Source organism: Vulpes lagopus, chromosome X (assembly GCF_018345385.1).
Source record: "Vulpes lagopus strain Blue_001 chromosome X, ASM1834538v1, whole genome shotgun sequence".
Classification (NCBI taxonomy): Eukaryota; Metazoa; Chordata; class Mammalia; order Carnivora; family Canidae; genus Vulpes; species Vulpes lagopus.
The window spans coordinates 46,615,319-46,642,524 of record NC_054848.1 but is presented as its reverse complement, the minus strand read 5'-3'; the positions used below and the strand labels follow the sequence as shown (position 1 = coordinate 46,642,524).

The 27,206-nt window shown below is 40.7% G+C and overlaps 1 protein-coding gene across 1 annotated transcript; it reads left to right on the top strand.

Moving 5' to 3' along the window:
- The first annotated feature begins 571 nt into the window (after positions 1 to 571).
- On the top strand, positions 572 to 27,140 carry ALAS2 (5'-aminolevulinate synthase 2). The gene is made up of 11 exons (XM_041741625.1): positions 572 to 693; positions 6,045 to 6,240; positions 6,895 to 7,017; positions 7,855 to 7,965; positions 10,746 to 10,968; positions 11,492 to 11,676; positions 17,378 to 17,557; positions 20,489 to 20,653; positions 21,201 to 21,469; positions 22,925 to 23,087; positions 26,855 to 27,140. The coding sequence occupies exons 2-11, from the start codon at positions 6,060 to 6,062 to the stop codon at positions 27,016 to 27,018; spliced, it is 1,764 nt and encodes a 587-aa protein (XP_041597559.1). The 5' UTR covers positions 572 to 693; positions 6,045 to 6,059; the 3' UTR covers positions 27,019 to 27,140.
- The last annotated feature ends 66 nt before the right edge of the window (positions 27,141 to 27,206 follow it).

The following is a 27,206-nucleotide window of genomic DNA, read 5'->3' as shown; positions in this document are numbered from 1 at the left end:
CGCGATCCTGGAGACCCGGGATCGAATCCCACGTCGGGCTCCCAGTGCATGGAGCCTGCTTCTCCCTCTGCCTATGTCTCTGCTTCTCTCTCTCTCACTGTGTGCCTATCATAAATAAATAAAATTTTAAAAAAATTAAATTCATTCCTGTAAAGCACTTAATGAAAGGTCTGGTGCATGATAATCCCATTAATATTAGCTGTTATTTTTTTGAACCAGACACTGTTCATATTGTTTTCTACAGATTATGTTTTAAATTTTTACAATGACCTAAATGTAATCTATGGAAGCTGTCTGTTTGAGGCCATTCCCATTTGTGCTATAGTTGCTTCTGAGTTTTATTTTCTTTCTTTTATACAAGGAAATAAAGGATCAGAAAGGTGGTTTTTCTCAAGCTGCCCTAGGTATATATGGATTATCTGATTCCAAAACCTAGCAAGCTCATTTTACTACTCCAGAGGGAGAAGAGAAGGAAAATATGGGAGAGGCAGTGCTAAATGAAGGGGTTGGGTGACAGGGGACTAAACTAGGTTTTATCTCTAGCAAGTGCCTGTGATACCTTTGGGGCCAACGCAGAGCCTGGCCAACAGAAGGAGAGAAGGGTGGAGTTGAGCCAAGGGGGAAGGGATAAATGCCAGGCTCTTACCTACAGCACCCACCAGTCGTTCGTTCGTCCTCAGTGCAGGGCAACAGGTAAGAGTTGCTTTCAGTCTGGGTGTGCTCTTTCTGGTCTACTGCCCACCTCAAGCCTGCACATTCTAACTCTCTGGTCTGACTAGATCTGACTTTATTCCTTAGAATCTGTCTCTCTGACATTTTCTTTTTTCCTCCTATATCTTTTTTGTCTTTCCCTATTTTGGGCTTTCCTTTGTTTTGTCCTGCCTTTTTTCTCTCCCTTGTTAGTTTTCAGGATCATTCATTTCACTTCATCTGTCTCTGACACTCTAGCTTTCTCTTATTTTTCTTTGTCTGAGTTCTGTCTGTATATTCTTCTCTCATTCTTTGTCTCTCTCTTTCTTCTACTTGGCATCTCTCACTCTCCGTTTTCCTATCTCTCTATTCTTTTCCCTGTCTGTCTGTCAGAAAGATGTCTTGCTATTTCTTCCAGTAATTATCCATTTCTCCCTCGCTCTGACTCTTCTCTGCTCAGCTGATGGCAGAACTCAGCAGGTCTGTGCCTAGGGAGCCAGAGGTAGGGAGAGAAAATAGAGGGAATGTGGGGATGAATGGAAGGATGAATTGGGTAGAGAGATATTTGAAGGACTTAAGAATTGATTAGCATAAATAAGGGGAGAAGGATGAAGAGGAATGTTTTGTCACTAAAAGGGCTCTATGCTGAATGCCAATAGATTTGTATTCTCACTCTAATTTTCTGTGACACCCTAGGCAAGTCATTCAGTCTCTGAAAAAAAGGGTGCTTGTCCTGTGATCTCCAAAATCTCTCCTAACTTTGATATTGTGGTCTTCTGAAATTTTGTTTCTAAAAATTTCGGGTTCTGTGATTCCAAGTATCTAAAATTCTGACTCTTCCATGACGCTGAGAGGATGCCAGGAGGGGAAGTAAGGTTTGATACATTCAATTCTGGAAGAAAAGTGATCATCCCCTACAGACCTAACAGATTCTTGCAAAGCAATCCACAAAGGGGAGAGAGGGAGCAAGGAACATGGCAATGAGTGGTTTCTGGTTCTCTGCTGAAGTAGAGTTGTGGTTGGCCCCTCTGATCTCTAGGACTACATATTGGCTGCTGATATGAAAAAGGGTTTTAAGGTATAAGGAACACCTACAAGTAATGATCTGTCACTTGGCCTGAAATTTCACCATTATATCTTTGGTGGAATCTTTATTTTAAGAAGATCCTTGGCAAAGATTGCTACAAAGTGGATGCATAATTTGTTAAATTGAATGAATTAATGTTCACCAGTGCCTGAAATTCCACTTCAGTTAGAAATCTGTTCCTATGCTAAAAGCACTTTCACAGTCCAAAATCAAATTTCCCAGAAAGGGGCCTGTTAGTGCAGCAGAGGGGATTAATGTCTGGAGTCAGGCTCTCAGCCAAGAAAATATGTAGTAATTTTTGAATCATAGATCCATAGTGGTTAAGTTAGCAGGCCCAGGAGTCAGATTGCCTCAGTTTGAATCCTACTTCTCTTACTTATTAGCTCTGTGACCTGAATGGGTTAATTAATCTATGGGGAGCTCAGTTTCCTCAGGTTTGAAGTAAAGTTGATATTAGTGTCTACCTCATAGGGTTGTTGTGATAATTAAAAGAGTCAAAGTATGTGAAACATTACAACAATGTTTGACACAGTGAGTACTCTGTGTTTGACTATTAGAACCAGATGAAATTGATGAAGTGGGAAACTGAGACCCAGAGAGGGAAAGTAAAGAGCCCAACTTCACATAGTAAGTTTTAATAGGGTAACGATAAAAATCAGGATTGAGACAAGAATCAATTTTAGAGAACTATTCTGGTGTACAGACTAGTAAAGGTACATTCCTTGGATGTACCTTCACTTTCTCTACATAGAACTGTAGAAAATAGAAATAATAGTAACATTATTTTCAATATTTATTCTAAGATAAGCACTGTTTTATATACTTTATAGGATTATTTTGCTGAATCTTCACAATATCCCTGTGAAGTAGCTTGTCTTTGTTATTATTTAAATTTTACAGATATAAGATGTAGAGAAGAGACATAACTTTTCTGAGGTCCCAGAGCTAGTTAGTGGTGGAGCCAGGATTCAAGAAAGTCTGACTCCAGAGGTTGTGCTCTTAGATACACTAAATTGCCTAAAATACTTTCTTTTTTTTTTTTAAAGATTTTATTTATTTATTCATGATAGTCACACACACAGAGAGAGAGAGGCAGAGACAGGCAGAGGGAGAAGCAGGCTCCATGCACCGGGAGCCAGACGTGGGATTCGATCCCGGGTCTCCAGGATCGCGCCCCCGGCCAAAGGCAGGCGCCAAACTGCTGCGCCACCCAGGGATCCCCCCTAAAATACTTTCTTAATTCAATTTTACTCACTCCAATCCCATGATAGGTAGGGGAGATGGAATGGAAACAGAGCTGAAGGTAACTAGACTGTAAAATTATGGATCATAAAGGTGGGCAGGGAGAGGGGGGCTGGGCAAATTCAAGGAAAGGAGAATCAGAACAGAGAAGTTGCAATTGAAGCTTGAAAGAACTTGATAATTCAACAAATTCCAAAACGTATTCTATATTTTCCCAGGTCCCTGAAAATATCATGGCCAGAAATTCCTCAGAGATGATGAATGGATTGAATTATATATGGGGTGGGAAAAGACCTTAATCCACGATCATCCCAAGGCAGGACTGGACTCTGCTTCCAATCTTGGAGGCTTTCCTTCCCATTACATATCCCAATGTTGTTGTCTTATTGTTGTTAGTGTTGATGTTGGGGAAGGGAGTTTGCAGGAGCCTAGAACTTGAACATCTTCTTTGCCTTCCTTTTCCTGGATCATCCACCCATCCTTACCACATATTGCCAGAGGCAGTCCCAGCCAGATGCTCAATCATGATTCTAGAAAGGAGCTCTCCTTCCCTCCCACACCCTGGTCTCAGTTTAGGGAGTGGTGAGACTCCAACGATGATAAATACTGGGAGCTTTATCTGTGGTCTGCAGACTCAGCCCTAAGTGCCTTGGCCTTTGCAGGCAGGCAGGGGAGGGGAAACTGATATCTCCACATATGATGTAGGCATTGGATCCAATTCATTACCTACCATAGGAAGTAGGCATAAATACCCTACATCTGACAGTTGATGAAAGCTAAGACCCAGAGAGGGGAAGTGGCTTTCCAAAAACATCTAACAGGTAGCTGGGAAGCTGAAATTTAAGTAAGCAAAGTTAACATTTATTGAAAACTTACTGTGTGTCAAGTATTGTTCTAACGGCTTAACATGAGTTTCATCTAGTTTTTTCAATACCCCTTGGCCTTTCCCAATTTCAGGTGTCACACACCCTGCCCTGATCTATGTTCCTATGACAGCCTGTGAATGTTGAAGGGAGAATGCTCTTAGATGAACAAGGGGAAGAGATTGCTTTGTGAATTAGGGGGAGGGGTATTGTTCCATAAGAAATAAAGGAGGTTACCATATAAGGAAAGGGCTATGAGGTCCTCCTGTTCACTTTTCCCTTACAATATAAAGTCCTGTATAGTAGAGGTGCTTAGATTCTACTCCATAGCTCTTCTGGTGGTGCCCGGGTCTTAGGCTTCCTACATTCCCCCATATCTCCCCTATTGCCCTGTCCCCTATTTTGTCTCACTTTCTGATGTTGGATCTGCAGTTTGCCCTTTTACTTTTTTTAGATGTTATTTATTTATTCATAGATACATACACAGAGAGAGGCAGAGACACAGGCAGAGGGAGGAGCAGGCTCCATGCAGAGAGCCTGACATGGGACTCAATCCCAGGTCTCTAGAATCACACCCTGGGCCAAAGACAGGTGCTAAACCACTGAGCCACCCCGGCTGTCCTGCTCTTTTACTTTTAATCTATTTCTCCTACTCGTTCTTTGTCCTTCTCTATATTTCCTAGCCCTCCCTCATCCCAATCTTCAGTACGCCTTAACCATCTTTTCTTATCTATCCTTTTATCTTATCTCTATTCCTTTCTCTCTGTTGCTCAGTCTCTCTCATCTCCCTCAGTAGCATCCATCTCCTCTTACCCTAACTCTTCTGTGTTGCTCTCTCCAACCCCCAATATCTATGGAAGCATTTATCCCTTATCTTTGTGCCTGACTGATTCTCTGCTCCTACTGGATTCCCACCTCTCCTGCACTCAGTTTTCTGAGTCTTTGTATTTTCTTGTATGTTCCTTTATTTCTCTTCATGTCCATTTTGTGTCTTGTCTATCTCTGCCTCTACCTCTGCTCTCTCTCTCTCATCTAAGTCTCTTTCCTTATCCTTTTGTATCTCCCAGAATCCTTTTTTCTGTTTTTCTGAACCTCCTGTTTTTCTTCCTTTTCCTGTTCATATCATGAGCCTATCCCTTTCCCTATGCTATTGATCTCTTTCTCTCCCACAATTTCTCTTCTTCTAACTTCACCACTACCACTGTACCTTTGTTTTCTCTCACTTCCCCCTTTTATCTTCCCCAGTTTCTCTTTTCTTCTATTTCCTTACCCTTCTTTTCTTTCCTTCACTTCAGTCCCTATTCATTCATTAATTTAATCCTAAAGTCAACAAATATTTATTGAATGCCTATTTGTATTCAAATAGGTATGTGTATACCAAATGGGTATTTGTTATCTTTTTTCTGACCTGCACTCTGTCCCTTCTGTCCTATGTCTTATCCTCTGCCTCTTTCATTAGCCCTTAGGCTTGTTTCCCTAATCCCTTGGATCTTGTTTTCATCTCCTCTTACTGTTCTTTTCTAAAATCCAGGAGCAAGTTCAAAGACAGCAAAATACCAGTCTGGTGGCACATGGCCTTTAGGGCCTAAGGCCTTCCCTTTTGTCCTATTCCTTGAATCTACTTAAGCTGGAACCTGTGGCCTCAAGCTCCTTTTTCCTTTCTGGTTGGGCCTGTTCAGGAAACACTCTAAGCTAAGCCTCAGGAGTCCTAGCAAATGGCATCTGTTTGCATTATCAAAATGAATATTAACTTGACTAAGGCTAATGTTCTAGAAAGACTTTTAACCTTAAGTGTTATCAAAGAGTTGGTGGTCATCAGTTCTCATCCTGCTACATACAGTCATACTTCAGTAATCCTCACCATCATAGAAGGGTCAGTGGCAGAGTCTGAATCAGAATTTAGGCTTCCTAACCTTCAGTTGGAACTCTTTACTTTACCCCATTGTCTAATGGTCGTTGTCTCATTTCTTCCTCCCTGATGCTCTGTTGGCACATTTTGACATTGGGAAAAGTCTTACCATGGAAGGACAACGAGGGCATCTTTAAAAGGGGCATCATACATTGGGTGCAAAGCTATAGGCAAATCATCAAACACAGGAATGACCCTTGGCTTTTGGTCAGGCCTTCATGATGGATTCTTATGTCTTCCACATCTTCTGTAGGACTTCGGGCTCAAGATGGTAGTAGTAGCTATGTTGCTACAGTGCTGTCCTGTGCTTGCCCGGGACCATATAGGCCTCCTGGGCAAGATCATTAAGACTCATCAGTTCCTGTTTGGTATTGGACGCTGTCCTATCCTTGCCACCCAAAGACCAACATTTTCTCAAATCCACCTTAAGGCAACCAAGGCTGGAGGAGGTAAGAAGAAGTTTCTGGCAAATGATGGAGAATGTCTGGATCCTGCAGATAAGGTTCCAAGTCATACTGACCATCATTGCCTAATAAGTGGGAAGGCTTATGTGAAATGTGTCAAGACAAAATGAGCTGACCCCAAAACACATCTGGGTTCTGACTTCTGCCAATATCTCTCAAGAATGTCACTCTCATGCCCCTCATACTCTATATACTCCCAGTATTGCTGAAACTACTTAAATTTGCCTGGATGAATTCTATTGTCTCAAGCTTCTATGTCTTTGTACCTGTCACATGACCCTCACCCATACCTTTTACCAGAGTATCTCATACTTTTCATGTGACACTTAACGTGGGCATCATCTCCTCTGTGAAGCTTGTCTAAACTTCCAGCCTATCCATTTCCAATTCTGGGTCATGTTTCCTCCCTCTTTTAGACTACCACAGCCTATATCCTCTCTCTTATCTCAGCACTGTTCACAATGTGTCTTCAGTGTATGCCACCTCTACCAGCCTAGAAGCTCCCCTAGCAAGGGACATTTTTGTATCTCTACCATAACCTAAGATAGAGATTTGGGATACAGTAGGTCTCAGTAATCATTGTTAAACTAAACTTATGGCTAGAAATGCATTGCCACTTACTCTCTTACCTTTGCACAGACTCTCCACCTTGGGCCAAAAGCCCCTGTCCCTTTATGCTGTCAGAACTCCAGGATGGGAAGAGCAAGATTGTGCAGAAGGCAGCTCCAGAAGTCCAAGAGGATGTGAAGACTTTCAAGACAGGTTGGAGTCAAGTGTTACCTCATCCAAGCTCTACTCCTAATGCTTGAACTCACTTCATCACAGTCCTGAGCTAGGCTAATTCTAGGTCAACTAGTATGCATCCCATGATGGGAAGTCCAGTATTTTCCAAGGAGACCATGGTAGGCAATGGCTTAGACAGTGCACTGAAATGTGCCCTCCCCAACACACATAAATGCAGAGGTTCTTGTAACTTTAAGCCATTAGTCTAAAATGAGCCCTCTAGAGCTCTGCCTCCTCTCTCCCAAGTGGTTAATGGATTGCAACAGTCTGGGCTCCCACATTTAAGCAATACCACTCTACAACAATCTGGATTTGCATGAGAGTAAGTGTTGGAAGCAGGCACATCTTTTAAAAGTTTATGAAGCCCCAGGTCAACTCAATTGGTGCAGACTATTCAAGAAAATCACACTTGAAATATGGCCACACTATTGACATTTTTCATAGGCCCTTTTGGGATATCATTAAAAATAAAAATTTCAAATTTGAATTTTAATGACATTCAGAAAAGAAGAGTAAGGTACAATGTCCTGCATATACCTCTTACGTACAAGATTCAGGGCGGCTGCCCCAGTTACTTTACCCAAGGGAAAATTCTAATGGGGGAAAATGTAATACCTTATGGAAAGTGCCTGACACTAAAGTTTCCACTTGGTGAGATGAGTGGGGGCTCACTTTGCAGAATATCTCTTCTCTCTACAGGCTTCTCTACTTCATAAACTTGAATTTTCATGTTGTATTGAGTTTAAAGAGGACAGCACATGCTTTCTTTTTTTCTCCCCTCTATTCATGGCCAATGAATCTCACACTCTCTGTCAGACCTGCCCAGATCCACGGCCTCAACCAGCCTGAGAAAGCCATTCTCCAATCCCCAGGAGCTAGAGCTAATTTCAGAGAAGGTCACACACCTGGTTCAGAACAACATGATTGGTGAGTTTGTTCAGGTGGAAATAAAGAGGGGTAGGAATGTGGAAGGAGTGCTAAAGGGGCTTCTGAAACAGTAGAAGAAATTTCAAGGAAGTACTTTGAAACCAAAGGGAGTCTGGGTTTAAATTTTAATTTAAAACTTGCTGGATCAATGTTCTTTGGCAAGTAAGTCAGTTTCTTTTAGTGGAATTTTAATGCTTGCCTCAACAGGTTATCATGAGGAAGAAATAAAATTAGATTTATTGAAGTGTTTCTAGCTGTTTTGAGGCCTCAGTAAATACTACATTTATTCCTATTATTTCTTCTTCATACTCCCTCAAAAATTCATCTTTTACTGATAGCCTTTTTCCCTTTTCCCCTTTCTTGTATGTGTTTATATTGATTATTCATAATGCAATTTGCCTTTTTCTAATATAAAAGGAAGATGATTCATTGTATTTTTCAACAGATATAGGAAAATATAGAGGGGAATTTAAATCACTCAGACTTCCACCATCCACTATTAACTTTTCATATTTTTTCCATATATTTTTCCATGACTAATAACACACACACACACACACACACACAGACATACCTCCTATGCTTCCTTCTACATACATGTTTTTATTAGAAATGTGATTTTATTCTACTGGTTTTGTTATCCTTTTTTTTTTTTTTTGGAGTTCAATTTGCCAACATATAGCATAACACCCCGTGCTCATCCCATCAAGTGCCCCCCTCAGTGCCCATCACCCAGTCACCCCACCCCCCGCTCACCTCCCTTTCCACCACCCCTTGTTCTTTTCCCAGAGTTAGGAGTCTCTCATTGGTTTTGTTATCTTGCTTTGTTTACCTAACAGTATGTCATGGGCATCATTTCATGGCCCTAAGCATAGAGATGCATAATCATTATTTAATGGTTGAATGGTTCTATAAGCATGGATGCAACATCGTTCAGTTAATCAAGCATCTATAATGCAGGTTATTATTTTCAATTTTTTGTGCTTTATTCTGATTTATAGTGTATGTTTTATTTTATGTACATATAAAGGTACTCAAATATAATACATAATATTATCTTAGACCCATAATGGTTATACTAGAGATTATTTAGCTATTCCTCTATTGAGTTGCTTCCAACTTTTCCTACTACAAATAGTGGTGCAACAAAAAACTCTGAGTGTACCTCAGCATGGACATAGGTAGGGTTTTTTTTTTCTCTAGGATAGCATTAAGAGGTGAAAAATCTTAGGGTGTAAGGTTGTGTACATTTTTAACATTAATAAACATTGCCAGTTAGCCCTCCAAAGTGGTGTACTAGTTATCAAAGAGAGTATTCATATTCTCACACCCTCTCTAGCACTTGATATCATCAGACTTTTACATCTTTATCAATATGGGCGAAAATTTGATTTTGCAGTTTGCTTTTCCTTAAGAATCTTCTACATTTATTAAATTTTCTATTTATATTCTTTGCCCATTTTTCTAGTGGGTTTAAAAGTTTTCATAGTAAGTTTTTAGAGGTGTTTTTCTTTTTAGAGAGGGAGAAAGGGGGGCTCTGAAGGAGAGGGAGAATCTTAAGCAGGCTCCATGCCCAACACAGAACCCAAAGCAGGGCTCAATCTCACAATCCTGAGAGCATGACCTGAGACAAAATCAAGAGTCAGATGCTTCACTGACTGAACCATCCAGAACCCAAATTTTTCAGAGTTAAAAAAAAAGTTCTGGATATCAATCATTTTTTTCTGTTAAAAATACTGCAAATATTTCTCTAGGTATGCCAGTATTTGCATTTTAAAAATTCTTGATACATATTTCTAAACATCCCTGCAGCAAAGATGTTACCAGTTTATATCCCTACCACATCAGTTGTCATCTGCAACAATCATGATTTCTGTCTCATGTTTAACAAGTCCATTGGCACACGTTGTTTCCATTTATCCTGAAAATGTATTGCTCCATTTGATAGTAGTAGCAGTTTTGAAAGTAAACTCTAGGTTACTTATTTGTAGGCCAGTTTCTTGCTGCATAACCTTGGTCAAGTTACCTAACTTGTCTATGCTTCCATCTCCTCATCTGTAAAATGCAAATACTAACAAAACTCTCCACATAGGGCTGTTACGAGAAATACAAGAAATAATATTTATAAAGTTCCTAAGAGAAGGCATTACATATAATAGGCACTCATTAAATGTTGGTTATAATAATATAATTAAATATTAGCTGCTGCTACTACTACTACTACTACTACTACTACTACTACTATAATTGTAATAATACTACTATGTACCAGACATTAATTTGGCTGTATTACATTCTGTTTATCATCAAATGCTCGCAATTCTCCAAGAAGGTATTATTAGCCCCATTCTACAGGTGAGGAAATTAAAACTAAGAGAGAGGATTCATGACTTGCTCAAGGTCACATAACTAGGAAGTGGCAGAGCAATGACTAGAAACCAGATCTGTTGATACTGTTTCCACTAAAACTAGAAGTAGTGATTTCAGCAAGAAGGCAACCACAATAATCTTAAAAAAAGAGAGATGACCCTGCCAGGGGCAGTAAATCTGACTGAATGTATGAATAATTTACTGAGCGACTGAGCAATTGAGAAAGCAAAGGAATCACTGAATGAAGTCATGGAGAGTTACTGTGGCTCAGTAAGTTGATGACTGATCAAATAAATGAATAAATGGAAAGAGAACTGGAGAACTCAAAATCAACTACGTGGATAAAATATGGACTAATCAGGAAGTGATTTAAAAATGAATTCTTTTCATCTCCATTTCTACTTTGGCAGGAAACCATGTTTTTGGTTATGACCAGTTTTTTAGGCACAAGATCATGGAGAAGAAACAGGACCATACCTACCGTGTGTTCAAGACTGTAAATCGCTGGGCTGATGCATACCCTTTTGCCCAACACTTCTCTGAGGCATCTATGGCCTCAAAGGACGTGTCAGTCTGGTGCAGTAATGACTATCTAGGCATGAGCCGGCACCCTCGGGTCTTGCAAGCTACACAGTGAGTAGTAAGATCTGGGCCATGAGCTGTGGGGACACATACAAAAAAGAATCAAAGCCACACATGGATGGGAAAAGCAGAGTGGCAGTGGAAAACTGAGTTCCACCTACCACCCCTTTTATCCATGGTCTTCCAGCGTATCTAACCCTCAAATATGAACCATGTCAGTCAACAAACCATGATTTCCAAATTATTGATTGTCCAGTTCTATGGAGAAGATGGACTCTTACTCTGGTTACAGAATGAATATTGCTAGAGATAGTGTGTGACATCCTCTAGAAGGTCTTCCTAGCTGTTCAACTATCTTCTCCCTCCATCCCTGAGTGCCATCCTCCTGAGAAGGAGGACCCATATCTCCTCATTGTGTCAATCTTGCCCTCTATTTGATTACATAGGGCACAGCTCATATAGGATAACTAAATCAACACTGACCTCCATCAACGAAGAGAAACCTGCCCAGTTCCTTGGTACCTGACAAGGGTTTTTCCCTCCCCTTGTCCTCCCTCTGTTTTCTCCTGGCCAGGGAGACCCTGCAGCGTCATGGAGCTGGAGCTGGTGGTACCCGCAATATTTCAGGTACCAGTAAGTTTCATGTGGAGCTGGAGCAGGAGCTGGCTGAGCTGCACCAAAAAGATGCAGCCCTGCTTTTTTCTTCCTGCTTTGTGGCGAATGACTCTACTCTCTTCACTTTGGCAAAGATCCTGCCAGGTAAGCCTAGGGCCTGAGTTCTGTTCAAGGTTGGAATCTTGCACTGTAGCATGCAGTCTCCTTGCCTTCATCATCTTTTCCCTCTATTCTGAGTTCACTTGCTCCCATTGCCCTTCCTTCTTACCTTCTTCCTTCTTACGTATCCTCAACACTGGATGACTATATCCCTCTCATTTCTCCCCTTCTTTAGTTAGGCTGAAGAATACTACTAAGGAACATTGCTCAACTCCACAGAAGAGTAACACTGTAAATTTATCACCCCCTCCAAACTTAACTGGGCCCATAACACCCATAAATACTTCTTTGGTGTCTCCATACTAGCTTTTTTCAAACACTCTTCTATTTTAAAACCTGTGACTATCTCTTCCTTCATTCTTAGCAAATAACCTCACATCTCACATTGCAAAGAAAACAGAAGCCACCAGAAACTCTTTTAGCTTAAAGCCATCAAACCTACAAACTTATCTGATTTTTCATCTACCCTTCTTTCATGCTTTCCTTTTACAATTTGAAGGCACATCTCTTCTGCCTAAAGCCAATCCTTTCACTGTGTAGTAGATCCCATCTGCACTTAATCTTCTCAATCTCCCACTCTCTAGCTAATAATGTCCTCAATTCATATGCCTATTGTCATTCAATCACATCCCCGACCACAGATGAATATAATTTTCCACCTTCTCCATGCCAATCCTAGGCACATATAATTACTCAGGTAGAATCCAGTAAAAATTCATGGTCCCAAACTTGTACCAGGTCCTCTATGCTGTCTAGCGATCCTGTTTCCAAGATCAGCCTTCCAAATCTCCAGGGCAGTTTTGCAACACCCCTCCCCCCATTCTGCTCAGCCTTCCCACACTTCCACCTCACCCTCAACCACAGCAAATAACTTCACCTCCTTCCTCACTGAAAATAGAAGTTCTCAAGTAGCAATGTCCTCAACTCTTTAACACAAACAATACAAACTCACAAACATCCCTACATGTACTCCTCACTTTTTCTCTCCTGTCACAATGAAAGAGGTGCCCTGTTTCTTGTTGACTTATCCTTTTGCTGGTGCTCTGTGTCTCATTCCCCTCCACCTCCTCAGAAAATTTGATCTATCACTTCCTTCTCTTCTTCTTGCATCTTCAGCCTCTCCTCTTTCAACATGCTAAATTCTCTTTCATCTAAAAAAGAAAAAAGTCATCTCATCACTATCTAGCTACTGCCCTATCCCCTTCCTATAATAGACCAACTGCTTGAGAGAAGTCTCTACACTTGCTATCTACTTCCTTACTTCCTGTTGATTCTTCAGCACACTGTAAACATTTCTACTGTTTCTGAGAAACTTTTTCTGAGAGCATACATAACCCCAACTAAATCCCAATACCTTTGGGAATTTTTTCAGTGAACATCCTCCTCAACCATTAGAATTAAACTTCTTTCCATTTCTTCTACCACCATCCTAGCTTAGACCAACATCATTTTCTTGATTTCACCTTTGCCCTCCTATATTCTGTTCTTCACAACAGTCAGAATAATATCTTTATAAATGCAAACTTATCTTTGTTACCCCCTGCCCCAAACTCTTTAATATATTCCCATTGCCCTTAAGACCAAACCTAAACTTTTTATCATGGCTTCTAAAACCCTCAATAATCTAGCTTCTACCTACCTCTTCAGCATCATCTTTGATACTCCTCCTCTCATTCTTTTGTTCAGTAATATATTCATTTACTCACTTATAAATCAGTAATTTGTTTATCCATCAATTAATTAAAAAAATGTTTAATTAGCATCTACTGTGTACTTAGATTTATACTGGGTACCAGAGACAGAAAGATAAAATATGTTATTTCTTTCAGTTTTGTTGGTTATTTCCTTCACTGTGCAGAAGCTTTTAATTTTGGTGAATTCCTAATACTTTATTTTTGCCCTTTTTTCCCTTGCCTCAGGAGACATATCTAGTAAGAAGTTGCTATACCCAATGTCAAAGAGGTTACTGCCTATGTTCTCCTCTAGGATTTTTATGGCTTCAGTTCTCAAATTTAGGTCTTTCATTTGTTTTGAATTTATTTTTTGTATGGTATAAGAAAGTTCAGTTCTTCTTTTGTATGTTGCTGTCCAATCTTCCTAACACTATTTTTTTAAGATTTTACTTATTTATTCATGAGAGACACAGGGGGAGAGAGAGGCAGAGACACAGGCAGAGGGAATAGCAGGCTCCATGCAGGGAACCCAAAGTGGGACTCGATCCCAGGACTCCAGGATCATGCCCTGGGCCAAAGGCATGCGCTAAACCGCTGAGCCACCCAGGCATCCCCCCATCCTTTTTTTTTTTTTTTCCTAACACCATTTGTTGAAGAGTCTTTTTTCCCATTGAATATTCTTTCCTGCTTTGCTGAAGATTAATTGACCCTACAGTTGTGGGTTCATTTCTGGGTTTTCTATTCTGTTGCATTGATCTATGTGTCTATGTTTGTGCCTGTACCATACTGTTTTAATCACTACGGCTTTGTGGTTTTTTATTGGAGTTCAATTTGCCAACATACAGTATAACACCCAGTGCTCATCCCGTCAAGTGCCCCCCTCAGTGCCCATCACCCAGCTTTGTAACACCACTTGAAGTCTGGAATTGTGACACCTTCGCCTTTGCTTTTCTTTTTCAATGTTTCTTTGGTTATGGGGGGTCTTTTGTAGTTCTATACAAATTTTAGGATTGTTTGTTCTAGCTCTGTGAAAAAATGCTATTGATAGAGATTGCATTAAATGTGTAGATTGCTTTGGGTAATATAGACATCTTAATAATATTTGTTCTTCCAACGCTTGGGCATGGAATGTCTTTCCATTTCTTTGTGTCATCTTCAATTTCTTTCATCAGTGTTTTATAGTTTTCAGAGTAGCAGTCTTTCACTCTTTTATTAGGTTTATTCCTGGGTATCTTACTGTTCCTGGTACAATTGTAAATGAGATCAATTCCTTAATTTCTCTTTCTGCTGCTTCATTATTAGTGTATAGGAATGCAACAGATATCTGTACCTTTATTTATATCCTGTCACTTTACTGAATTGATTTATCAGTTCTAGCAATTTTTTGTGGAGCCTTTGGGTTTTCTATATAAAATATCATGTCATGTGTAAATCATGGAAGTTTTACTTCTTCCTTATTGATTTGAATTCCTTTTATTTCTTCTTGTTGTCTGATTGCTGTGGCTAGGACTTCCAGTACTATGTTAAATAACACTGTCAAGAGTAGACATCCCTGTCTTGTTCCCGACCATACAGGAAAAGCTCTCAGTTATCCCCCACTGAGGATGATATTGGCTATGGGTTATTCATATAAGGCCTTTATTATGTTGAGATATGCTCCCTTTAAACCTACTTTGTTGATGGTTTTTATTATAAATGGATGTTGTGCTTTGTCAAATGTTTTTTCTACATCTATTGAAATGATCAGTTGGTTCTTATCCTTTCTTTTATTAATGTGGTATATCACATGGATTTGTAAATATTGAACCACCTTGAAAACGAGGAAAAATTCCACTTGATCATGGTGAATAATTTTTTAAAAAATGTATTGTTGGATTTAGTTTGCTTGTATTTTATTGAGAATTTTTCCATCTATATTCATCAGGGATATTGGCCTGTAGTTCTCTTTTTTAGTGGAGTCTTTATCTGGTTTTGGTATCAGGGTAATGCTAGTCTCATAGAATGAATTTGGAAGTTTTCCCCTCTTTTCATTTTTTGGAACAGTTTGAGAAGAATAGGTATTAACTCTTCTTTAAATGTTTGGTAGAGTTTGCCTGTGAAGCCATCTGGCACTGGACCCTTGTTTATTTGGAGTTCTTCTATTACTAATTCAATTTATTTGCTGGCTATTTGTCTGTTCAAGTTTTCTATTTCTTCCTGTTTCAGTTTTGGTAGTTTATAATCAACAAAAGTAAAAGGCAAGGGATCCCTGGGTGGCTCAGCGGTTTAGCACCTGCCTTCCGCCCAGGGCATGATCCTGGAGTCCTGGGATCTAGTCCCGCATCAGGCTCCCTGCATGGAGCCTGCTTCTCCCTCTGCCTGTGTCTCTGCCTCTCTCTCTCTCTCTCCTCTCTCTCTCTATCTCTGTCTCTCCCTGTCTCTCATGAACAAATAAATAAAATTTTTAAAAAGTAAAAGGCAATCTATGAAATGGAAAGGATATTTGCAAATGATATATCTGATAAAGAGTTAGTATCCAAAAATATAAAGAGCTTATAAAACTCAACATCCAAAAAACTATTAATCCAATTTAATAAGTGGGCAGAAGTCATGAATAGACATTTTTCCAAGAAGATATACAGATGGCCAACAAACACATTAAAGGGTGCTCAATATCACTGATCATCAAAGAAATACAAATCAAAACTACAAATAACATCTGTCATTAACATATAAGTGTTTGTAAACTTATGTGTAGAAGGATATGGGAATAGATGTATATTTAACTCATTGAAGCTATATTGTGTATAATGTATATTTCAAGGAGCATCTTCTTTCACTAAGATATTAGTGTTTATAAATGTATTTGTAGAAGCATATGGGAATAGCCATATGCTTAACTCATTGGAATTACACTGTGTGTAAAGAATGTGTCCTTCAAATACCATCTTCTTGCATTAACAACAACAAAATTGTGTGATTCTTGCTCTCAACAAACTCCAAATCTACTTTCCTTCATGGCAGGTCCCCTAGAAAGTCATGCCTGATTTTCTCAGTTAGAAGTGATAGCTTACTCTAATGAAACTCCAGAATTCCTTGATGGCAGTGCAATTTGGGGGGAGCCAAGAATCAATCCCCTCCACCAATATCCCACCTCTACCTGTCCTCCCATATTTGTTCAGTGAAAAGCTCTATATTCCTCAGGTCCTAGGGAAAGGTCTTCCCCTTTGTAGACCTTAGCTTCCTCACTTATAACAGTTAAAGAACTGAACTCCATGTTTACTAATGTTCTGTTCTTTTTTTTTTTTTTTTTATAAAGAGATTTTTTTTTTTAAATTTTTTATTTATTTATGATAGTCACAGAGAGAGAGAGAGAGAGAGGCACAGGCACAGGCAGGGGGAGAAGCAGGCTCCATGCACCGGGAGCCCGATGTGGGATTCGATCCCGGGTCTCCAGGATCGTGCCCTGGGCCAAAGGCAGGCGCCAAACCGCTGCGCCACCCAGGGATCCCCTAATGTTCTGTTCTGCTCTGACATTCCATGAGCTTATGATTCAAATAGAAAATCTTATAAGTATCTACCCTGTAACTATAAGCAGAAGAATGATACCTGGAAGAGGTCGGATTTCATCTAGGCCAGAAAGAATATAGTATCAGTCCAAGTCAACAAGTCAAGTCCCATTCCCTGGGATAACTCCTCTCCAAGGCTTGATCTTATGTATCTGGGAACCCAGACCCTGCCCTCAAGAAACTCTAGAGCTTCTTGGGAAATTAAAATTTCGTCTACCCCCAAGGTAGTCAGTGCCAGATCAGGCTAGAAATGATTGAAGGGAAGGGTGTAGGGGTCAGAATTTCAGGGCAGGGGATTTCTTTCAAGGGAGGAAGAGGTGTTGCAAAGGCTTCCAGAGGAGACGGAAGCAGAACAGGGTCTTCAAAGGGATGGCTGGCTGGCTCTCTACCCCTGTTAGGTCAGCCCTGAGGTTGAAGTGGAAATACTGGAACAGAAGCTTAAGGAATATGCGTCTGGTTCTTCAGGTTGTGAGATTTACTCAGATGCAGGGAATCATGCTTCAATGATCCAAGGTATTCGCAACAGTGGAGCAGCGAAGTTTGTCTTCAGGCACAATGACCCTGACCACCTGAAGAAACTTCTAAAGGAATCCAATACTAGGACACCCAAAATTGTGGCCTTTGAGACTGTTCACTCCATGGATGGTATGTATATAATAAAAACCATGGTAGCAATGATAATAGCTGACATGTATAGAATTTGTTTATATGCCAAGCAAAATTATTAGTATTTTATTTTATTTTTTTAAATAATAAATTTATTTTTTATTGGTGCTCAATTTGCCAACATACAGAATAACACCCAGTGAAATTATTAGTATTTTAGACATATTAATTGGCTTAATCTTCACAATAATTCTATGGAGTAAGTTCTATTATTTCTATTTATTTACATGGGGAAACTGAGACACAAACAAATAAAGTAACTTGCTCAAGGTCATACAGCCAGTAAATGCCAAAGGATAAAAGCAGCTATTATACTGATTTTACAGGTTAAGAACTGATGTTCAGAGACAGTACCCAACTTGTTTTGGTTGACTCAGTAAATTGGTGCCAAAGTATTTGTACCCTAGAAAGTATTATTCCAATTCCTTCACATAACACTCCCTCCATTAGAAATGCTATGAAATCAGTCATTCTAGTGTCTGGTTTCTGCAATGAAAAATTTTAAGAACCATTGCCTGGGAGTTCTTTCAGGGTCCAGTATGAAGCATTGGAATCAAAACATGTTTTCAAGTGAGAGAGACCTGGGTTCAAATCCCACCTCTGGCACTTACTTGTTCTATGATCTTGGGTAACACCTCAACTCCCTGAGTCTCAGTTTTTCCCAACATAAAATATCTAGTAGTAAGAATTAGACAATGGAAGTCATTCCATTTATTATTATCTAAATAGAAATAAATGACCTTACCCTCCTACCTCTTTTCTTCCCCCAACTGAAACAATGTCCAAACACTCTACTGCTACCTATCTTGAGCAGAAATCATGTGTTTTAGACATTGCCTTGTGGATTTATTAAATAAACACTTCTCACTTCATTTCAATTTGTTGTTTTTCCAACTGAAATAAAGGAGAGTCCATAGTATTACTTGATTTGGCTAACAGTCATCAGTAACACATAACTGTGATGCACAGGCTATGGAACCAGGCTATCCATGTTCAGATCCCAACATGACAGCTTACTAAGCTAGGGCAATTTTCTTAATTGCTCTGTGTCTCAGGGTTTTCTTTATTTTTCTTTCTTTCTTTCTTTCTTTATTTTTTATTTTTTGTAAAATGGGGGTTATAATAGAGTAGCCGTGAGAATTTAGTTGATATATGTGAAAAATTTATTATTGTGCCCACTCCCACATTTCTACAACTAGCAACAAAGTAAAACTATCCCATGATTATATTTCTACTGCTGAGACTACTGTAATTCATTATGTCTTTAGTGGAAACCATGTTGGGATCATTTTACTTCCTTACATTTGTAAATGAACGGCTCCTTATTTTGTTGGTGGATACTACTTAAACTATCAATTTGAGGGCTAAATTTCTTCCATTGAAATGATGCTGGAGCCATTTCGCTATTTGTCTTGAGCTCCACCTATTGTGATTTTCTCCCCTCATGTTGTTCTGAATTGCTCACATTTTTTAATCCTGGTTTGGAGCCCCAGTTTCCACCTGAAGAACTTTCTTCTATATTCCAACTCCCTGCACCTCAGCATTTTCCAGATGGAGAATGACAGAAAGTATGAGTTCTTATATATGCAGAGTGGCCACAAAGTCAATAGATGAGATTCACAGCCATTTGAAGACATTATAGACAATTATCAGCATAGAAGATGTCCAGAATAACATAGGAAAATGGTAAGTCTGTATGAAAAATAGTGAGGAGCAAACATTACTTCTAATTCTTCCATCCAATAGATTGAGACTGAGCCTGTGGGAGGGCTCCTTCAGGTAATAACATTGACAGAGATGAGAGAGAAATGCATTCCCACAGAGACACAGAAAAAACAGAGGCTCAAAGAAACTCAGAAAGAGGGATGCCTGGGTGGCTCAGTGGTTGAGCGTCTGCCTTCTGCTCAAGTGGTGATCCTGGGGTCCTGAGATCAAGTCCTGCATCTGGCTCTTCACAGGGAGCCTGCTTCTCCCTCTACCTATGTCTCTGCCTCTCACTCTGTGTCTCTCATGAATAAATAAAATCTTTTTTTTTTTTTAAAAAAGAAGAGAAACTCAGAAGCATATAGGTACAGGGAAAGAAAGTCTGAAGCAGAGAGAGAGGTAGCCTCTCTCTCTGTGTGTCTCTCATTGATAAATAAATAAAATCTTAAAAAAAATAGTGACAGAAATCCAGAAAAACGGAGACAGGGATGACCAGTGCAGTATAAAGATATTGACAGGCTTCCAAAAGCACCTGCCTGAGGGGATGAGTTGGCTCTGAAATCAGGACTGCATTAACCTGGAGGAAAAAGTTACTTTTTCTTTTTTTTTTTAAAGATGTTATTTATTTATTCATGAGAGAGAGAGAGAGAGGCAGAGACACAGGCAGAGGGAGAAGCAGGCTCCATGCAGGGAGCCCGATGTGGAACTCGATCCTGGGACTCCAGGATCACGCCCCAGGGCCAAAGGCAGGCGCTAACCCACTGAGCCACCCAGGGATCCCCCAAAAGTTACTTTTTCAATTTATTAAAACAAAGGCATCAAATGGGCCAGTGCCAACACAAAGTGGAAATACACAGACTTGTGGGAGTGAAGAAAGGAAGCAAAGAGAGGCTGGAAAATGGCTTAAACAAGAAGATAGATACTGTCAGAAGTAAAAATAGAAACACAGAGGCAGGCCTTGATTACAAACTAGGGAAAATACACACACACACACACACACACACACACACACACACACACACACACCTTGAGTGGGCATGAGGTGGAGGCAGTCAACAAATTTAAGGAAGTTTGAAATAGTCCCAGCCGAGTATGCACATCCTCGCCCTTTTCCAACCCAAAATAGTTATGGGTCACAAATTCCACACTGGAGATGAGGCTGGGGAAGCATTGTGATCTCCTACCTTTTTCCTTGGCTTTTCTCAGGTGCCATCTGTCCCCTTGAGGAGTTGTGTGATGTGGCCCATCAGTATGGGGCTCTGACTTTCGTGGATGAGGTTCATGCTGTAGGGCTATATGGACCCCAGGGTGCTGGGATTGGGGAGCGTGATGGAGTTATGCACAAGATTGACATTGTCTCTGGAACTCTTGGTGAGTGCCTTGGGATGCCCTTATATATAATCCAGTAAGATCCTTTCCTTCCTCCTCCCCAAAGCTATAGAAGTTATTTGGATAGAACTCATAGCCTCAGGCTATGGAACTCTTGGATTCCCTCCTCCCACTCCTACCCCACTGTAGAGTTGCTGAGAAAGTCTGGGAGGGGTTTTTGAGAATAACCCTAAGTAGGGCCAAATAGCCAGGTTCAAGTCAGTACATGGAGAGTTGTAGTTCTAAATTCCTCCCCCACTCCAGCCCCAACCTTCATTTTAGTTCCACTTTTGGGACTAACCAGCTAAAGGTCCCCACCCAGCTACCACCTATCTCATCACTGCATGTGGCAGGCCTTGGAAGTCCTATCTCAAAGCAGCAGAACTATCAGCTGTCTGTCCTGTCATGGACAAGAGAGATAAGCAGAGGTCTGGGAAAGGATCTGGAACTCCAGCTTCTGGTGCACATCTTCATGTTTATCTGGACATAATCCTGTCCCTTTAGAGACTAATTATGGGCTCTGTGCATATCCTCCCCCCATTATCTCCAGGTAAGGCCTTTGGCTGTGTGGGTGGCTACATCGCCAGCACCCGTGACTTGGTGGACATGGTGCGCTCCTATGCTGCTGGCTTCATCTTTACCACTTCACTGCCTCCCATGGTGCTCTCTGGGGCTTTAGAATCTGTGCGGCTGCTCAAGGGAGAGGAAGGCCAAGCCCTGAGGCGAGCCCACCAACGCAATGTCAAGCACATGCGCCAGCTACTAATGGACAGGGGCCTTCCTGTCATTCCCTGCCCCAGCCACATCATCCCCATCCGGGTGAGAGCCCCACCCTGACCATTACCCTACCCACTTATCTTTTCTGGAGCCCTCCACACCCAGCAAACCAACACTTGCTCCTCTGATCAATTCTTTACTTTTCTGTTAACTACCCTCATTTCCAGCTATGTTATCCTTTTTGAAAAATCATCAGCCATTCTGGATTAGTCACCTCTTTCTGCATTAGCTATTATCTCATGATTATTAGACTGTCCTGACCCTCACAATATTGGGTACCTGTGACCTATAATTCACTGTTTTTGAAACTGTGGGTCAAGACCACTAGTGGCAAAATCAGTTTAGCAAGTTATGACTAGTATTAAAAATTAAAATAGAATTGAAAATGTTGTAATACATCACAAATAGAAAAGGTAATATTTTATGAAAAATGTGTTTCAGTTTTATACATATGTATATGCACACATATGTGATATATGTGGATGTATAATCAGTCATGATATGAAACATATTTCTTAAAAAGAGTTGAAGTAAAAAATATTGAAGTCAGAAAATAGAAAGTCAAAAACCATGGGACAAGGTACTATTTTGGATTCCCAATCATGTTTGTTTACTGCCTTTAAAAATGAACTGCTACTTCTTTCTTAACATCTATTTGTGTGTGTCAGTATGTCAGAGTGTGGTAAAGACACTTTTTTTGTGACGGTTTTGTGAATGAGAAATAGTCACTGCTTGGGCTAATTCAATATTCCTTTTTGGGGATATTGGGAGACTATTTTTGTTTTTATTATTTTTTTTTTTATTGGAGCTCAATTTGCCAACATATAGCATAACACCCAGCGCTCATCCCATCAAGTGCCCCCCTCAGTGCCCGTCACCCAGTCACCCCAACCCCCACCCACCTCCCTTTCCACCGCCCCTTGTTCATTTCCCAGAGTTATGTGTCTCTCATGTTGTCACCCTCACTGATATTTCCCACTCATTTTCTCTCCTTTCCTTTATTCCTTCGCTATTTTTTATATTGCCTAAATGAATGAGACCATATAATGTTTGTCCTTCTCCAATTGACTTACTCCACTCAGCATAATACCCTCCAGTTCCATCCACGTTGAAGCAAATGGTGGGGAGACTATTTTTGAATTTTTTAAAATTAACCCAATGACAACACCCCAGAGGTAGCTTGGGGAGGGTTCACCTTCTTACTCAGAACGAACTCAAGTTAACATACTATCTAGGTAAAACCAGTGTGCTTGCTCTGCAAATACTTTCAAGACCAGGTACCTAGCACCACCTCCATCCCAAACTCTTCAAATTTAATTGTTGCCTCTGAGCAACTCCTTGATAGAAATTCTGGAGCTGCCACTAAGCCCTTTCTGAAAAAAAATCTGTCTCAAACTTCAGTGATGTTCATTGAACTGCCTCCCTCCACCTGTTCAATGGAACTTTGATAGTGGGGCCAGGGTAGCAGATACTGACACGCTTTTCTCCTGAGCCCAGGTGGGTGATGCAGCACTGAACAGCAAGATCTGTGATCTCCTGCTCTCCAAGCATGGTATCTATGTGCAGGCTATCAACTACCCAACTGTCCCCCGAGGTGAAGAGCTGCTGCGTCTGGCACCCTCCCCTCACCACAGCCCTCAGATGATGGAAGACTTTGTGCGTAAGTCCTCAACATAGGTGTCTATAGCACTCTCTTTCCCTTCAGCCCCAGGATCTGAATAAGTTGAGGGAATGAATTCCATTCAGTTTAAAAGTATATTTCCAGAATATCTATTGTGTGCCAGACTCTAAACTGGGGTAATAAAAGGATGAGAAACACTTTCTAGATTCATAAAGTTCCAATTCAGATGAGCCATTGCAGACACAAACAATGACTGTAAGAGGTGATCAAATTTCAACAAAGAGTGCATCAGAGAATTGTGGAAACAGAGAAAAGAGGCCTGACCCAACACGCAGGATTCAAGACAGGCTTCCTAGTGGAAGTGACACCTGAGCTGAATTTTATAAGGAGAGTGGTATTGGACCAAGAGAATAGTGTGGAAGTGGTATTCCTTGAAGAAGGAAGAGCATAAAGAAAGGCAAAGAGAATGATGTGAACTAGCCTGAGATATATCAAGAACAACAAGCAGGTGTTACTGAGATGTAGAGTAGTAGGAATGGAGTAGAGGAAGGAAGTGCCAACCTATGAGTCTACAAAGACAACACAAGACAGGGATTGGATTGAGAGGTTTGTAGAGCTACAGAGTAGCTTGGGTTTTATCCTGAATGATGCCAGTTTAGTCAATTCACCTAAAGTTTACTGGATTCCCACTGGATGCAGTTTTTAGCACAGGGCCTGGCATAGAGCCAAGTGTTCATTCCAAGTCTGTTGGACAAAAGACATGTAGGCAGCTGACAGTCTAGAAAAGGAGACAGACATAGACATAGACAGTACTGGTCCAGGGTGATGAGCTACAGTGCTCTGGGAGCTGGAGAGAGTAATCACTCATGGCTAGAGAAAGTAGGAAGTGTGAAGTTAGGAAGGTTTAGTGGGTGAGGAAGTTCTTGTGCTGCACCTTGAAGTACATATGGTATAGTGCAAGGGCATTCCAGAATAAGGAAATTCTGTGAGCAAGGACCTAGAGATGGGTAAACAGAAGACATGCATTGGCAATAGTCATTCTGTTTGGGGCATAGGTAGCATGAGAATTCAAGGAAGATAAGATAGGTAGGTGCTATTCATTCAAAAATGTTAATTAATGCTAGCCAACATTTATTAAGTACTTACCATGTGCCAAGCACTGTTCTAAACTTTTTGCATGTATTAACTCATCTAATACTCATCAGACCGAGATGCTATTATTAGCATTTCCATTTTATATATGCGGAAATTGAGGCATCAAAATATATAGTAACTGGTCAACCAAGGTCACACAGCTATTGGATTTGAACTGGGAAGTCTGTCTCTACCTCTACAGTCAAAACCAGTAGTCAGGTCCACTGCCTGAGCTGATGATCCAGACTCCTGGACCTTTTGCTCAGTCCTCTAAGTTGCTCTGGCCTTTAATTATGGAGCCCTCAGTATTCCATTCTCTGAGTGTCCACTTATGCTGAGCTTTGCAGTAAAGAAATATGACAGGCATTTACCATGCCTCCACCAGTCCTTTAAGCCCACAGTCAACCCATCCTGAAATCCTACAAATGGTCTCTACAGTCTCTCTCAAATATGTTTTTTGCTATTGCCAGTTTTTGAATACACGTCAATGTGATTTCTTCCTAATTTTCCTGCTTCTCCCTTGATCCCTTCTGTTCTCCAGAGTGACCATCAGAGGGATTTTTCTTAAACATCTGACTATATACTTCCCTTACATAAACCTCTTCCTGTTTCCCATTTGCCTAGACTAGAGCAGTGGTCTCCTATGTGAGGTATGCAAGATGACCCATACGGCGAGGCAGGTCATTAGAATTTTTCCTTTTTTTAATCTTAAAAATAGGAAATTAGACATAACGGACTGATCTTTAACATATAGACTGACAATTATACATGTATCAGTATATAAAAAACATACGTAAATTAGAGGCATGTGCTAAAATGTTTGTACTGATAGATTGTACAGTCCAAAATTTAGAGACCACTGGCCTGTAGAAGTTGAAGCTCCTTGGCATGGCATTCAATGCCTTAAACATGGTGAACTCTATGCCCTCACCTGTTTTCTACATTCATTTTAGTTCTCCAGGTCCACTGAGTGACTTGTAAACCCCTTATTTTGCTCTACTTTCTTACCTCTGGTACTTTCCTCCCTTTTTATTGGAATGCCCTCCCTCACTCTTTCCTCTGGTGCACTTTTTTATCTTCTAGACTTAATTGGCCATCCTTTCATTCATTCTTCCAACAAATATTGAGTATCTACTGTGTGCTAGACACTGTTCTAGGTGCTGGGGATCCAGTAGTAAACCCTTCTGCAGCGTATATTCTAGAGGAAGGAGATAGTCAAAAACCTTTAAAAATAAGCAATGCATAAGCATGGTAGTTTTAAGTGTTATGGAAAAAATAGAGCAGGATAAGGGAATAGGAAGTGCTGGTAGGGAGGGGTTGGTTTGGAAGAGGGTTGTAGCATTAAATAGTGTTAAGACTAGAGATCATTGAGGGGACACTTGAGCAAAGCTATAAAGGTAAAGGAATTAGCTGGGCAGATATCAAAGGGAAGGTCATCCCAGGCAGAGAGATCAACCTAAGGCAGGAAGACCCTGTCAGTCACAGGAGTATTTCTTCTATACTTGAGGAATAGTAAGGAGATGATGTGGATAGAGTGGTATAAGCAAGAGGCAGAGATAGAAAATTGAGTAGTGAAGGGAAATGTGAGGCTACACTGTGTAAGGTATCCTCCCATTGGAAGGATTTTGGCTTCAACTCTGAAAGTCTTTTGAAGGATTTGAGCAGAAGAGGAACATAGTTGACTGAGGTTTTAACAGAACTGGTCCAACTTCTATGTTGAGAATAGACTGAAACAGAGAATGAGTGGAAGCAGAGAGATCCAACTGGGGGCTACTGTAATAATCCAAGAGAGGATAGTGATTTAAACCTGATGATGGCATTAGAGGTGAATGAGAAGTGGTCTAAATTTTGAAGGTGAAATCAGTAGTCATTTTCTAAAAGATTGGAAGTGTGGTAAGAGAGAAAGAGAAAAATAAAGATGGCTCTAAAATCTTTGGACTGAACTAGAACTGCCATCAACTGAGACACATGGGGAAGGCTGAAAGTAGACTTGGTGTAAGGCAGGGAGATCAGTAGCTCAGTTGTGCTCATGTGGTTAGAGATGTTGATTAAACATCCAGGTGGAGAAACAGAAAGGCAATTGGTATATACAGGTCTAGAATTCAGAAGAGGGGTCTGAGCTGAGATGAAAAGGTCAAAATCAACATATAAATATATTTATAGCCATGAGACTAAATAAGATCTCCCAGGGAGTAAGCATAAAAACAAGGTCAAGGACAGAGCCCTGGCACATACCTGAAGCATTTCCAATAATGGGGTCAGGTTCTCTCCTCTGGGTTCCCACCCACTCCAGAACACCCCCCATCCCAGGCTCACAGGTCACAAATGATGACACCGTATGGCTATTGTGTTATCTTCATTAGGCTGAGTTTTCAAGCAAATGGATTCACTTCTTGGGTCACAGTATGTCCCGTACTTAAGCAGTAGTCCAGGCCAGGCCAGTACAGCTTTAAGTTGTGTCAAAGGAGTGCTTCCCAATCTTGTATACATTACAGCACTCATACACAAATGGTAACATTCATAGCACACAATGGAGCAAAGGTTATTTCTGGTTCTAAGGTATCATAGAGGCTTGAGGGGATCATTATCTTGGCACATCTGTATTGTGACACTGGGATTAAGAAGACCTAATCTAACCAATTCTTTCCTTCCCCACCCCTACCACCTTTTAGAGAAGCTGCTGGTAGCCTGGACTGAGGTGGGGCTGCCCCTCCAGGATGTGTCTATGGCTGCCTGCAATTTTTGTCACCGGCCTGTACACTTTGAGCTCATGAGTGAGTGGGAACGTTCCTACTTTGGGAACATGGGGCCCCAGTATGTCACCACCTATGCCTGAGAAGCCAGCTGCCTCAGAGCCCCAACCCATGTGCACTTCACGTGGGACTGATCCTCTTCCTGTCCTCTGCTTTGTTGTGTGCCTCTAGCTGACTTCAGCCTGAAAATAAAGAACAAACTGCAGCATTTGTAGCCTTTTGTTAGACAGGAAACTGCATTATATCTGACTCCTTCAGACAAGTAGCAGAG

Bases quoted from the DNA above. Each gene is read 5' to 3' on its own strand.
- ALAS2 (XM_041741625.1), top strand. From the start codon at position 6,060: ATGGTAGTAGTAGCTATGTTGCTACAGTGCTGTCCTGTGCTTGCCCGG. The intron at 11,677-17,377 runs GTAAGCCTAGGG...CTGGTTCTTCAG, and splicing joins TTTGGCAAAGATCCTGCCAG to GTTGTGAGATTTACTCAGAT. The intron at 20,654-21,200 runs GTGAGTGCCTTG...CATTATCTCCAG, and splicing joins CATTGTCTCTGGAACTCTTG to GTAAGGCCTTTGGCTGTGTG.